Raw genomic sequence first — 13,588 nt, 5'->3', positions numbered from 1 at the left:
AACATCTGACATCGCTTGTGCAGAGAGCTTTATCAATCTGTCACTTCTGAGATTCTTAGTCATATTTCAGTCGAAGTCTAATATTTCTAATTATCTCTTGATGGCCACCTCAGACTACTATGACTCTGAAGAGGAACTAGATCTTTCGGAGGACGACCTTGAATTTGATCTGCAGGACCTGCACATCACTTCCCAAGACTCTGAAATCGAATTCCTCTTCAAGTCCCTAACCTCGGATGTACTGTGGATTTCTATCGTTGAAAAGGCTGATCATGTTGCAGCATTCATCGGAATGACAAGAGACGAATGTTTGGTGTTGCTACAACATTATGACTGGAGAGAGGATAAAGTGTTAGATGATTTCCTATCTTTGGGAGATGAAATAAAAGTTTCCAAAGGGCTTGCCTTGAGTAGCAAGCTAAGGCACTCTCTGCCTTTGCATTCCTTATCCAGAATTTGTGCAATCTGTTGTGAGCAAGTTGATCAGATGTTTCATTTGGAACAATGCTCCCATGAGTATTGCGTCAAGTGTTATACCCGATATCTAAGTGATAAGTTGCGGCAACAGGACAGCTTGGTACTTTGCATGGAACCCAGTTGCTCCATCTCCGTGAGTCTACAAGATCTGAAGGCTTTAGATTCCAACTTTCCTGGGAAAGATCACAAACCTCTCTACGACATCATGATTTCGAACATAGCCAAAAATTACGTAGAGTCAAATCCAAAGCTAAAATGGTGTCCAGCTCCCGACTGCACAGGTATTGTTCAGTTTGATGGGTTCAGCACTTACGAAATTGGAACTCTCAAGGAATACCTTGATTCCCATAACCTCCCCATCGTTACCTGTCCGTATAGCCATTCATTTTGTTTTGCCTGTTCCTACGAAGATCATGATCCTATCCCATGCAACATTGCCAAGAACTGGATAAGGAAATCTAAAGATGATTCAGAAACAGCCAATTGGATCGATATCAACACCAAGCAGTGTCCCAAATGCGATGCTGTAATAGAGAAAAACGGAGGTTGTAACCACATGACGTGCAAGAAATGTGCCTACCAATTTTGCTGGATATGTCTACAAGATTGGCCCCTGCATGGTACTGCGTATTACAATTGCTCTAGATACGATGCTTCCGCAATAAAAGAGATGCATCAGAAACAGCAAACCACCAAACAATCCTTAAAACGATATTTGCATTATTACAAATTTTATATCTCGCATGAGCTCTCGGCTCATCAAGATAATGATCTCTTTCGGAGTATAGAATCCAGAGTACAAGAAATGCAGCAAGACCTGGGTATTTCTTGGATAGATTGCCAGTTTTACCGCACAGCTATGAAGCTGCTGATTAAGTCCAGGAAAGTGTTAAAGTGGTCTTATGCTTTGCTGTATTATTGTGAGGTTAACAACTACGTGTACATTGTGGAAACGAATCAAAGCTTTCTGAGTAACAGCATCGAAGATTTGTCTCATTTGTTCCAATTGACTGATCCTAAATGCATTGTTCGTGAGAGGCTACAATTCATCAACCTATCCAATAGCATGAAGAAAAGAGAGGCAGCGTTAGTTGAAATTATACATGAAGGGCTGAAAAATCAGCATTTAAAAGTAACTTGATAATAGTATATATTGTCCACATAATGACCTACAACAAACTTACTTCGTTTTCCAGGACACCAACTAGTACCTGCAACTCTAGCTTCTTTCTAGCTTCCACAATCCAATCTTCAGAGAGCTTTCTAGACCAGCCTTTGAGACTACTAACTTCTTCCAAAGCGTCATCTAATCTGTTTTTTAACAAATTATCATGCACTCTGGAAATGACGGATTCGATGTCATTTCCAGAGGTTGGGGTGCCAGATTTGCCCAACAGAAAGAAACTAAACAGCTTGGAGGATAAATGGCCAAGAATACCGGCATTAGGAGGAAGCAAGGAAGCAGATCTCAACTCCGGTGTCAAAAGATCCCACCTGGCAAGCAGCTGCGCCTGAGATAACACTCCATTGGATAGAGCTTTATCATTAGGTAAGTTCAACAAAACAGAGCTGATTAACTCGTTATTGAGGTCCTTGCTATAAGTCTTAAACTTGTTCACCTCGTTGATTAATGTCTTTGCATCAACGCCATCGTTGGATGAAATTAGCAGGCGGTTGATTTTGGAAACTGTTTTCTTCAAATTGGTTAACTTCTCGGCATTTGATATGTTGTCGAAAAGCTTGATCTGTACATTCTCTAGCTCCTCTACTCTTTTAGCCAGTGCATCCAAGTTTTTAAGCTTGCCATTTCTCTCGTTGTCAATTTTATCACTAATGATCGACTCGAACTCCGAAAGGGTATTAATTCTAGCCTGTACTATAATGTTTTCGGCTTCCAAGAGAATACGGCGCTGAGCAGTGTCAAGCTCTTTGGCCAAAATTTGGTCATGCTTGAGCTCGATCTGTCTTTTTGTCTCTTGAAGATCAGAAATGTACTTGTCAGTAAGTGCCAACTCTTTATTCTGATATTTTGTCTTCAGTTCATCGTCCAGTTTTGCTAGTGCCTCTTCCACAGCAGTGTTTCGGTCGGTCACAAAGGAGTTATACTTTGAGCCCAATTCCTTGATAGAACTCTTTAATTGCTCAACTTGGGGTAATAGATCAACAGTGTTAACTTGAGTTCTGATAGTATCAATTAGATGGTTCAAGTGTTCAACACTAGATTGCAAAACTTCGTCTTTGAATTCCAAATCAATAGAAGGCAAGTTAAGATTGCTGTAAATAGTCTTGCTAAGACTGACTGACTCGTCAGCAGATCCCCTGGTGACATTTTTGATGTGTTCTACATCTTCTACTTTAGCAGACTGAACACCTCGCTTTGGGATCAAAACAGTCTTATCGAAGTTCTGAAGCTTTTGCTTGGTGCTACTGAAAGATAGCTCCTCTGGATGATTCACGTAATATTCGGTGAAGTCCAACAGAGCCTCACCCAGCGGGACATGTTCTATGAAAGCATCCTGAACAATATCGTTTTTCAACGACACAGCGACACCTCCGGCATAAAACACACCAGTCAAAAGACCCAATCGGAACAAGAACTTTCTCAAAGGTTTTGACTTTTTCACAGTTGGGTTGGTGGACTGGAATCTAACACCCCTGAAGGTGATTCCGGAAGCTTTGGTTCCAATTGTACGCAACATGTTTACCTAAGAGGGAATCCTGGGTGTGGTTTTTTGGAAGGTTTTATTGGCCTCTACGTGAACCGCGAATTGTCGAACTATCTGAGAGGATGAGGTGGTGAGAGAGGAAACTAGGAGAAGGAAAAAGGGCAAGGAGTTAGCGTTGATAGAGGGGAATAAAGGCCATATTGTTAATACCTATCGGCTCATATACCGTAAGTTGTAGTAAAACTACCTATTCTTGGCTGGTGACAAGATTGCAGCACAATTTATTACTATTTACATTACATTCATTTCTTAAAGTAAACTTTTCAAACATTGTGTCTGTGGTCTTTGTGCACGTGGAAGGGGGACCATATTCCTCTTACACTTTCGTTCAACGACTCTACGTTTTGCTTTGGGTTCTTCAATTTGCGGCCTGAAGAGTTGATCACTTTTTTCAGCGCATTTTCGACATTGTCGACATTCAAATTACGGACACAGATTGGCTTTATATTGTTATTCTCAGAATAATGACCCTTCACCACAGGATGGCCTCTCTTCTTAATCACATTAAACTCTATTTGTGGGTGTGAAGAGGCAAATTTCGAAAGTCTATTGGAGATGAAGTCTCGCATTCCTTGTGAGGAACCACCCCAGTTACAGTATTGCAGCTCGATTCTTTTGCATGGAAGAACAAAGATACCAACACCGTTTCTTGCAATAGAAACCTTTGGTATAGCTCTGATTGGCATTCCAGTGGTATGATTTAGGGAGAGAGGAATGTTTGAACGAGTAAACGAAGTTTTTTGGTCTAATTTCGCCTGGAAAGTTTGTTCGAGGGTTACTGGCCTAGAGGGAGATTCTGAAAGGAGGCTTCGCGGCACTGGATATCTAAAGCAAAGCTATTTTTCCCCCTAGGCGAACACAGGATAAATGAACATGCCAAATAACCTCATGGTCAGGGCTGTGAGTTTGCTCGGTAGACCCTTGCTAGGAAGAAGCTTTCACACTTCCTCCTCATTACTTCATATGGGGGAAGCCAAATCGTTCAAACCTCAGAATTTAGGGAAGAATCTGGCCAATTTCGACATACTTGGATTATCAGATAAGCCATCAAACAACATTGAAATGATATCCAAAGATAGTATAATATTTACCAATTTGACACTGATCAAATCTCCAACCAAGGATAAGAGAATAGTCGGAGCTCTTCTTTTAAACAACGAAGTCTATCAGATAGATCTAACTGACAGATACGAGATTCACAACAAATTCATCATGGACTTGGATGAAAGCATCCTAAAGGTATTTTCTATAATATATCCAAAACCAGAGCTAGTTGTTATTGGAATGGGAGGGAAACCAAGAATGCTGCACCAAAACAATAAGGAATATCTCAATAAACTGGGTATCCAGTATGAAGTCAGCGATACGAAGAATTCAGCATTAAACTACGATCTTCTTGCTACTGAAAGGGGAGTGACCCAAATAGCAGGACTTATTCTTCCTCCTAACTTATGAGGACTTATTTATTTGTAAATAGACAGGCAATAGGGTTAAGTTGCAGAGTTGAAAACTGAAGCTTCATGTAAGAGTGAGAGTCGTTCTTAATATGACTGATACCCACGTAAATCACTCCCTAGAACGACTAAGTAGCCGCCAAGTGACAGTTGTATCAGCCACATGATATTCTCTTAGATTTAACGGTTGAATTATCTCATCTTGTGGATCCCCTATTTTCCTTCCAATCCCTGCTTCGAGGCTTCTGGTGGAGTCCTTATAGGATCAAACGCGACAGTTTTTTGTCCTTCTCATCCACCGACCTAACCAAATAATGGCAACAGCACCACAGGTCTACGGAGCTGACGAAATCAATGCCGTTGTTCTGGATGCTTCCTCCTATAGAACTAAAATAGGCTATGGATCATTGGACTGCCCCATTTTGAATCTTCCCTCTTACTATGGACATCAAACAAAAGATGGCTCCGAGAAGTTCATATTTGAAGAAAACTCCATGTTAATACCAAGGCCTGATTATGAAATTAAAAAGATCATGAAAGATGGGATTATAGATGACTTTGAAGGCGCTGTTAAGCAATATAACTATATGTTTGATGTATTGAAGTTGAAGCCCTCTGAGCAACCCATCCTGGTGATAGAATCGACTCAAAATGAATACGAAAAGAAAACGGCTCTGTTGAAACAGCTACTCAAAGAAAACAAGTTTGTTGCCACCTTCTTGATCAAGAATCCAACGTGTGTTTCATTTGCACACGGAAGGCCTAACTGTTTGGTGGTTGATTTGGGGCATGATCTCGTTACCATAACACCTATCTTGGATGGAATCTCCTTAAGAAAACAAGTTTTGGGAACTCATTACGCCGGTGCCTTTCTTAGTCAACAACTGAGACAGCTTTTGAATCACAAAGGTGTTGAGGTAGTGCCTGTTTACAAAGTGAAGAGTAAGGTTCCCACTTATTTCCCAGATGAGGCAAAGTTCGAAGAACGCAAGTACGACTTTGATATATCTGAATCCTTTGAAAACTTCCATAAATTGCGAATACTACGCGAGATGAAAGAGACTCTATTGCAGGCTCTACCGGATAGTGAGACGGAAAAACTGAAGGAGCAGGAAACTGAGGAGGATACTCGTTACTTTGAGTTTCCAAATGGATTAAACGTCCCATTTACAAAATACGAACGTGTGAGGTTGGCGAACTCGCTGTTCAATCCGTCAGAGCCATACACAGGCGAATCTGGCCCCAATATCGTAGTTGAAGGATTTTCAGTTGAAACTGGAAAAATCATCAATGAAGACACAATTACTTCCAGAGAATACGTGCCTCTTAGAAGATCTAAGAAAACAGATTCGTCCAGCGGACGGCGCTCTAAAGATGAACCTACGGATGATAAGCCCCGTGGTTTGACTTCTTTGGTAAATCAGGCTCTAAACCACCTAGACGTAGACTTGAAGCCACAGTTAGCCAACAACATAATCCTCACAGGAGCAACATCCCTGATTCCGGGTGTTGCAGAACGTCTAAACCAAGAACTTACGGCGATGAACCCAGGATTGAAGGTACGCATTCATAGCAGCGCAAACGTCATTGAAAGAACATGTTCCGCCTGGATTGGAGGGTCAATTTTATCCAGCTTGGGAACATTCCACCAACTTTGGGTTAGTGAGAATGAATATGACGAGGTTGGCGCCAAAAAGCTGATCATGGACCGGTTTAGATGAAACAAGTTAATAAAACTATGTACAAAAATACAACTTTAGGCCTATTTGGGCAAATTCTTTAGCAGTTTTCCAGACAGAATCACACCATAAGAGGCCAATCCGATAGCGGTAACCAAATTGAAGAGTAAAGACAATCCGTGGCTTCTACCAAATTCTTTGGTGAGCTTTTTGTAATCTTCATTCTCTTCGAAGCCTTCACCTAAGGTTTGCTGTAAGGATAACCTCTTGGACTTCACATTGTGGGTCCATGGCAACAACCAGAAGTAATTGGCCAAACCACCCAAAGAGGATAGTCCCAAGGTCACCAAAGCAGCTGTGGACAGGGCAAATGGGGCAGTTAGTCCAATAATAACTGGTGAGATCGCCTGTCCCAGAAAATAGCTGGGGAACAAACGGTTCTGAAGCTTTCCAAATTGGTCCTTTGGCAAAACTTTGAACGCAACGGGAGACGAAACGTAAGAATGAAAGACCGTGGCTCCGAATGAGAAGGAGTAGGTCAATAAATGGTAGGGAGCAGTAGTAAGGAAGATGGACATTGTGGGTTTATGTGGTAGGAAGTATCGGAATTGAGATCTAAGAAAAAGGGTTTCGCATTCTACGCATCGGACGATCGTAACATCATCTGATAATCAATCATCTTACATAATTTCATCGTTTGAATACTTGTTTCTATGATATTCCCTATTTGTATACGTGCTGTGGAGCCTGTTCATACGGTTGATAGACCATCATCGGCTGCTTCTCTGCGGAATCGGTGTACGACCTACTACGCTTCCTAGTAGATCCACAGCAGATTGAAAAGATCCAAAATACTAAGGCTATCAGGTTTAATGCAACCGCAAGCCAGTAGAAGACCAAAAAGTTTCTAGAAAGACCTGCTCTGACTCCATACTCACCGAGGTTATCATTGAAAATAGTTTGCACAATTCGGTACATCCCAGTCGCACCACCAGCACCAATGATAAGACTTACGAAGGACAATATACTTACAACAGTGGTGGCACAAGACCATCCCTTGCTGAAGAAAGCTCCAATGGAGAAGAGAACCTGTATGAATGTAAGCACAATACCGATTATGGTGCAAATAAAGATCATCTTGGATACTGCTCTTATTGTGTCCTCGTAGTCGACCAAATCCTGAGGAAGAGAGATGTCAACGTTGTCTACTCCAAGAATGTCCAGGTATGAGTTCACTTGATTTAGTGATGCCGAGGTATTCAGCACATCCTGTATGAAACTTTCGGGATCAAAAACGTACATTGCCTTTGGACTTGAACAAGCGGTGAAATCAACATTGTCCAGACCAAGAATTTCATCTCTGTCAGTTTGAGCATCAGAGGAAGCTGTACCCTCGCAGTATCCCCACATACCAAGAGTGTAGACATCTGACAAACCCAATTGTTGAGGAGAGATGTCTATATTGGCGGCAGCAGGGATCAGAGCCGAAATTGATATATTGGAGGCATCAATTTCCAAAAGGTAAATAGACGTCAAAAACTCGTTATTTTTGGTTGATCCGATACAGGAGAAAATTGCAAATAAACATGCGACAACCGACAGTAAGGCTGGTATTATGACCAGACAAAATCTAAAGCAACCCATCTTGATTAATATGAGACGTTGAAGTTGCTGATATATTAAGCGGATCTACGTTTCCTTTAATAGTGAATACATCGAGATCATCAACCTATTTTTAGTTCGCGAATTTTTCATCTGCAGGGCTGGTTTCTGGACTTGATGCATAGGATCATGAAAATACACAGGGCTGAGCTCTTATTGGTGGCTGTGTGACCAAAGCTAGAGATGCACAGAACGTGGAATATGTATTTTTGGACGCGGATGATCGATGCCCTGGGATGTGCCAGGCAGTGATAACTCAGATTTTTTGTTTTTCTGTCGCTCTAGAAGGTTGCTCCTGCTCTGCTCTGGCGGTGCAGTTCATGTTGCTGGAGAGTGCTGCAATTGATTGCTATTGAGCTCTTGGACCCTAACTTTATATGGAATATAGGGAATTTTTAGATGCATATTCTATTGTTAGCGACTAACGAGTGACGTGAATTTGGCGCCAAGTCTGTGGTGTATTGCTGTTGAATAAGGAGGTATTAGGTAGGAAGGGAAAAACTAGTTGCAAAAAGTATGGTCCCTAGCAGGATCGAACTGCTGATCCCCGCGTTATTAGCACGATGCCTTGACCAACTGGGCCAAGGGACCATTACGTTTTTAGTTTTGTAAGTAGTAGTATAGAAAGTTTAAGTTGTTTTGTCCTGGGGCATCACAACTAGGGTCAGATAATTTGAATACCAACACCATTGATCGGCAGTGGAAAGAGTCTCTAGAAGAGTGTAGTTACCTAATCACCAATTATGCTCGGATAAATCTGTGTCAACATTACTACCAACCTACTTACTTCGGAAAACGCTAGTAATAAGTCGCTGCTTGTGTCCCAACCACAGAGCATGCTTCGTATGGTCCACTAAATCACCTTTGTCACTTCTTGGATGAATCAGAACACTTAGATTTCCATGGTTGACTTGATAAAAAGAGACGATACCTGCAAATAATTCAGGCTTCTTAAAATCAATCTCCCACATACAAATTGGGTGAGGCCCAATTGGTGTCTCCCAAAACTTATGAACTCTGATATCACCAGCTTCAATCTCGTCCTTGAATTCCTCTTTTACCTTTTCTCTCAATTGATAAGCAAATTCCTTCTCTTCACTGACATTCTGGTTATAGTAAGTATGAACGTCATAGGAGACAATGTTCCCATAAAATTCGGGTTTAGTCATGTCAGCTCAGTCAGACCTCAGTTTACCAATTGGGTCAGAGAATTTCACACAAGTAATGATCAGTCTTTTAATAGATCTGATGCCCTACTCCGATAATTCGACCACACCACCTGCGTGGTTCCTGATTCATAAGCTCTTAGTAATATTGCTGACATAATGTGAAATTGTCCGTGCATCAAATCTCCATCTCCCGTTACCCGCTCTTATTAAGTCACCAGACATGTTCTGAAAGATACGCACGTATTTCGGTACATCTCGTCACAGCTAAATCATCAGCGACGGGGAAGGGCGATTCTTTGATGGGCGAACCAACAAAANAAAATAGAAAAACACGCCCGCAGATAAGCAACCTACTTTTTGACCCACCCCAGGCAAGTAAAAATTGGAAAAATTTCCCCATTCAACTGCCGCTTTCCTTCCAAGTCCCCACTGTAGCCTCTCAGCATCTCTCGCTCGATGCCAATTGTAGGTAGAATTCCGTTTACACTCCTCTACGGCTTCGCCATCACCGCGGCCTGCCTTCCCTATCATGTCTTATCAAACTTATCAAAGTGATAACGATAAAACTTTCATCTCGCTGTTATCTCACTTTTCTCGATTTTTCAGTGTAAATTGTCAAAAGGAAAATTTTTTCCAACCTTATCTCTTTCCAACAAGCTGGAGCATCGAACGACCCAAGAAAAGATGATGGACACTGTAGACACTATGCCTGCTAATGACCTGGCCCACGATCCGATCCATCCTAATGCAAAGACCACAATCACAACGAATACTAATGATGGAACGTCGACTTCGAAAACGAATATCTCCTCTCCCGTGTGCCGGAATTGTAAAACTCAGACCACTCCTTTATGGCGCAGAGATGAGACGGGACAAGTTCTTTGCAATGCTTGCGGCCTGTTCTTGAAACTCCATGGCAGACCAAGACCCATCTCTCTGAAGACTGATGTGATCAAGTCCAGAAACAGAGTGAAGCACAATCATAGTGGCAGCAACAACAACAATAACAGTAGTAGCAACAACAACAGTAATAATAATAGTGGCAGCAGTAGCAACAGCACAAGCTCCAATGTCGACACAGAGGATGATTTGAAAGACAAGAAGTTCAGTTCAAAAGCTTTCAAGATTAAGAAGGAAAAGGACAAGGATAGAGATACCATCGCCAAGTCCGCTAGTGCCAACAATTCTCCAGGTTTAATACCACTTCTCCCTAGAGATAATGCTGGTTGCCAGCCAAATCCAACCTCCTCTAATAGTGGAAACTTGATGAAATTTCAACTTCTGTACCAGCCGATGAGTCGTCCAAATAGCACTCCTACGCATTTCGCCCCGAACCTGAATGCTGTCACTTCTCCATTATTATTGACAACCACATCCTCAGAAAGATCTTCCTTAGGGAAGAATAATAACGGCCTGGCGTTGGTAAACGCTGCTGCCGGTGCCCTGGAGACGATGTCCAACGAATCCAACGATAATGATAAGAAAATCCCAAAGATGAAATTAGACGATGATGAAACCAAACTGAAAGAATCTCAATCAAATACGACCACTCCAGCATCCCTCCTGAAACGACAATTCACCCCATCCATAGACCTCCCCAGCATCTCGGCTAACTCCAAATTGAATTCTCCTACTTTTGGACCACAGTTCTCTTTAAGTGCCTATTCCAGTACGAATTCCAGTGGAAATGGGACTGGAAATGGTAATGGAAGTGCGTTCAGTAGCGCCATGGAGAAGTCAAGTAGTATCCCTTCGTTTAACTCACTCAAACCACTCATGAATAACTCTAACAATCATTCCCAATCAAATAATGTCCCATCTTCCCTTTCACGTTCTTCCACGGGTAGCCATACATCAGATGACCCTGTGGAGTTGAGAACAAGGATATCAGAGTTGGAGTTGGTAAATGATTTGTACCGTACCCGGATCCAAGAGCTGGAAGCTATGGAAAGCGCTGCTAGACAGAGGGAACAATTATTGACCAAACGTTTGAATGAGTTGAAGGGGTTACCCTCAGAAGGAGGAGTGATTGATAATGAGACCAAGAGAGTAAAGCTTGAAAATGGCTATGTAAAGAAGTGATTAAGACTAATAGATGATGAAACGTACTGGATGATAATTAGTGCAACTGTAGACCGTAGATTGTGCTAGGCGATGGAATTTTTCGCTCGCATATTTTCCCGTCGGCCTCCCAGGATTTACCTCTTTTCGCTATCAATCTCAATCTTCAATCTCCAAACATATTGCCTTCCTTAATACATCGATTCAAAGGCCCCTACCAAACTCGTAATGTCTGGGTTAGAAAGTAAGTGCCCTTTTTTTCGGCAGTAAATAGTGTCACTATGGATGCTGTATTTTCGAAAAATCTCCCATTAATGAGAGATTACTAACAACATAGAATCATTATTTCAACTAAAGGTATGCATGCATTCAGGAACCACTCCTGATTCAATTACGAAACCTAACTAACATATCTAGTTCACATCGAAACAGCTTAATAAACAGGCGTTGAAGGCAGGAAAGGAAGAAAAAGCCGAAAAAGCCAAGGTCAAAAAAGCACTAACTCAAGGTAATAGTGATATTGCACAACTGTACGCTCAAAATGCTATTAGAAAGGCAAACGAGAGAGTAAACCTTTTGAAACTAGCTGGCCGTATTGATGCCGTTGCATCTAGAGTGCAAACAGCCGTGACAATGAGAAATGTCACGGGAAGCATGGCTGGGGTGATTAGGGGAATGGATAAAGCTCTTCAAACGATGAACTTGGAGAGAATATCGCTGGTAATGGACAAATTTGAGAACCAGTTTGAAGAAATGGACTCATCTGCCAACTACTATGAAAATGTCACTAATGATATCAACGTAACACAACAACCTCAAGAAGAAGTGGATCTCTTGATGAGCCAGATAGCCGACGAAGCGGGCCTAGAATTGAAACAGAATTTGAACGAAACAGGTGTTTCCGATGGTTTGGCAAACCTAAAGCAATCTCCTGGTAAAAATAAGGCTAATGAAGAAGACGAAGATCAGTTGGCACAACGGTTGAGGGCATTACGTAATTAGAGCTTTTTATAGTATCATTTTCGAGTAATTATTATAGTGATTCCGATATCTATCGCATAAAAGTCACACACTGCTCTTGCCGCACATTTATTCCGAAGTTGGCAAATGAGTGAAGTATTGGACATTCCGGATGGGGAGTACGATTTAGACATTTCGTCTTTGCTTTGCGACGATTCTGTCAACTTGGGAGTTAGATACAATTTCAAACCCGATTCAATTGATATGGACTATCCCTTGGAGTTGGTCCAGGAGTCGTCCAATTATATTCTGAAGGCCGAGTCAGATCCCAATGTTCGCAAGGAGCCTCTAGTTTTTGAAGGAACCCTTGGAAAGACTAATCAACATGATTATTTATTGATTTACGATGATATCACAAAGCGCTTCCAGATGGATCGTTTCAACGGGGTTCTACGGATGAATAAGTCCAGAGCGCCTGACAAATTGCTCACGAAGTTTGAAAAGCTGAAACTGGGAAAGGATTCTCCGGCTAGTGGCTCTAGGCCTTATGTTGCGACTGCCAATCATACCGCTTTAAGAAAAGTAACCCCCTTCAAGCTTGAAACAAAGTTGAAACCAACAAAACCATTGGAAAATAGGGTCCATATACATATGAAGGAAAGCAAACCCAAAAACAGCTCTTCTTTAACCGAAAGTGTGGATAAGAAGAAGCAAGAGGTTTCTATACCGAAGGTGCACCTTACTCCGCACACGCCTTCGTCCATCTTAGTGTCCAAAGCTGAGCATCCCAAAGTTGCTTCAAAAAGACCACCAAATACACCACTAGAATTTCAAGACGATAGTAACGATAATAATGATAATGGCGACGATGACGACGACCTGACCTCGTTTGTTGGAGAACTGGAAGCAGAAATGGGAATAGAAACTCCTCCCCCAACTCAAGAGAGGGCCGGGCTTGTCGGCATTGGGATATCAAAATCTGACAAGTCTACTGATCAACAAAGTGCTACACAAATGGAACTAAGCAAAGACTCCTTCCATGAGGATAATTGGCAGCCGAACTACTCAGATTGGGAATCTGATCTCGAAGAGGTACCTGCGTCCAATTCCATCAACTTTTTTGTTGACGATGATCCTAAATCCAAGGAATTTCAGAACCAGGCCACCTACGTGAACCCAGAGTTTCATAATACCCCTGCTAGCTCTGTAGCAAGGCCGATCAGCATGAAAGAACTCGCCACTACAACGTTTAGTCAAAGTTCCAAATCGTCATAACAAAACCGTCTCTAAACCTATATGCGGTTGATAATAGTGCAGGTACTATTTCCCGATGGAGAAATCTCACTCAGATTTCACCAGCCATCCTTGTTCTCTATGCGCGACATACATGCTGTTACATA

The 13,588-nt window shown here is 41.9% G+C and overlaps 11 protein-coding genes across 11 annotated transcripts; 6 read left to right on the top strand and 5 right to left on the bottom strand.

The window, feature by feature from the left end:
- Positions 1–100: 100 nt before the first annotated feature.
- On the top strand, positions 101–1,618 carry PAS_chr1-4_0173 (uncharacterized protein; the record flags this gene model as incomplete). Its single annotated transcript, XM_002490242.1, has 1 exon — positions 101–1,618. The coding sequence occupies one exon, from the start codon at positions 101–103 to the stop codon at positions 1,616–1,618; it is 1,518 nt and encodes a 505-aa protein (XP_002490287.1).
- A 28-nt stretch (positions 1,619–1,646) lies between these two features.
- Positions 1,647–3,176, bottom strand: PAS_chr1-4_0172 (uncharacterized protein; the record flags this gene model as incomplete). Its single annotated transcript, XM_002490241.1, has 1 exon — positions 1,647–3,176. The coding sequence occupies one exon, from the start codon at positions 3,174–3,176 to the stop codon at positions 1,647–1,649; it is 1,530 nt and encodes a 509-aa protein (XP_002490286.1).
- A 290-nt stretch (positions 3,177–3,466) lies between these two features.
- PAS_chr1-4_0171 (mitochondrial 54S ribosomal protein MRPL51) lies at positions 3,467–3,889 on the bottom strand (the record flags this gene model as incomplete). Its single annotated transcript, XM_002490240.1, has 1 exon — positions 3,467–3,889. One exon carries the CDS (start codon positions 3,887–3,889, stop codon positions 3,467–3,469), a length of 423 nt encoding a protein of 140 aa, XP_002490285.1.
- Positions 3,890–4,070: 181 nt separating this feature from the next.
- On the top strand, positions 4,071–4,658 carry PAS_chr1-4_0170 (Hypothetical protein; the record flags this gene model as incomplete). Its single annotated transcript, XM_002490239.1, has 1 exon — positions 4,071–4,658. The coding sequence occupies one exon, from the start codon at positions 4,071–4,073 to the stop codon at positions 4,656–4,658; it is 588 nt and encodes a 195-aa protein (XP_002490284.1).
- A 313-nt stretch (positions 4,659–4,971) lies between these two features.
- On the top strand, positions 4,972–6,378 carry PAS_chr1-4_0169 (actin; the record flags this gene model as incomplete). Its single annotated transcript, XM_002490238.1, has 1 exon — positions 4,972–6,378. One exon carries the CDS (start codon positions 4,972–4,974, stop codon positions 6,376–6,378), a length of 1,407 nt encoding a protein of 468 aa, XP_002490283.1.
- Positions 6,379–6,419: 41 nt separating this feature from the next.
- Positions 6,420–6,914, bottom strand: PAS_chr1-4_0168 (uncharacterized protein; the record flags this gene model as incomplete). Its single annotated transcript, XM_002490237.1, has 1 exon — positions 6,420–6,914. One exon carries the CDS (start codon positions 6,912–6,914, stop codon positions 6,420–6,422), a length of 495 nt encoding a protein of 164 aa, XP_002490282.1.
- Positions 6,915–7,059: 145 nt separating this feature from the next.
- On the bottom strand, positions 7,060–7,980 carry PAS_chr1-4_0167 (uncharacterized protein; the record flags this gene model as incomplete). The annotated part of the gene is made up of 1 exon (XM_002490236.1): positions 7,060–7,980. One exon carries the CDS (start codon positions 7,978–7,980, stop codon positions 7,060–7,062), a length of 921 nt encoding a protein of 306 aa, XP_002490281.1.
- Positions 7,981–8,279: 299 nt separating this feature from the next.
- Positions 8,280–9,343, bottom strand: PAS_chr1-4_0166 (Hypothetical protein; the record flags this gene model as incomplete). The annotated part of the gene is made up of 3 exons (XM_002490235.1): positions 8,280–8,365; positions 8,786–9,172; positions 9,256–9,343. 3 exons carry the CDS (start codon positions 9,341–9,343, stop codon positions 8,280–8,282), a joined length of 561 nt encoding a protein of 186 aa, XP_002490280.1.
- Positions 9,344–9,851: 508 nt separating this feature from the next.
- On the top strand, positions 9,852–11,249 carry PAS_chr1-4_0658 (uncharacterized protein; the record flags this gene model as incomplete). Its single annotated transcript, XM_002490234.1, has 1 exon — positions 9,852–11,249. One exon carries the CDS (start codon positions 9,852–9,854, stop codon positions 11,247–11,249), a length of 1,398 nt encoding a protein of 465 aa, XP_002490279.1.
- Positions 11,250–11,591: 342 nt separating this feature from the next.
- PAS_chr1-4_0657 (Vacuolar protein sorting protein) lies at positions 11,592–12,230 on the top strand (the record flags this gene model as incomplete). The annotated part of the gene is given in 2 exon segments (XM_002490233.1): positions 11,592–11,627; positions 11,646–12,230. 2 exon segments carry the CDS (start codon positions 11,592–11,594, stop codon positions 12,228–12,230), a joined length of 621 nt encoding a protein of 206 aa, XP_002490278.1.
- A 105-nt stretch (positions 12,231–12,335) lies between these two features.
- On the top strand, positions 12,336–13,463 carry PAS_chr1-4_0165 (Class E protein of the vacuolar protein-sorting (Vps) pathway; the record flags this gene model as incomplete). Its single annotated transcript, XM_002490232.1, has 1 exon — positions 12,336–13,463. The coding sequence occupies one exon, from the start codon at positions 12,336–12,338 to the stop codon at positions 13,461–13,463; it is 1,128 nt and encodes a 375-aa protein (XP_002490277.1).
- Between the last annotated feature and the right edge of the window lie 125 nt (positions 13,464–13,588).

This window comes from Komagataella phaffii, chromosome 1 (assembly GCF_000027005.1).
Source record: "Komagataella phaffii GS115 chromosome 1, complete sequence".
Taxonomy (NCBI): Eukaryota; Fungi; Ascomycota; class Pichiomycetes; order Pichiales; family Pichiaceae; genus Komagataella; species Komagataella phaffii.
This window is presented reverse-complemented; position numbering and strand designations above follow the sequence as displayed.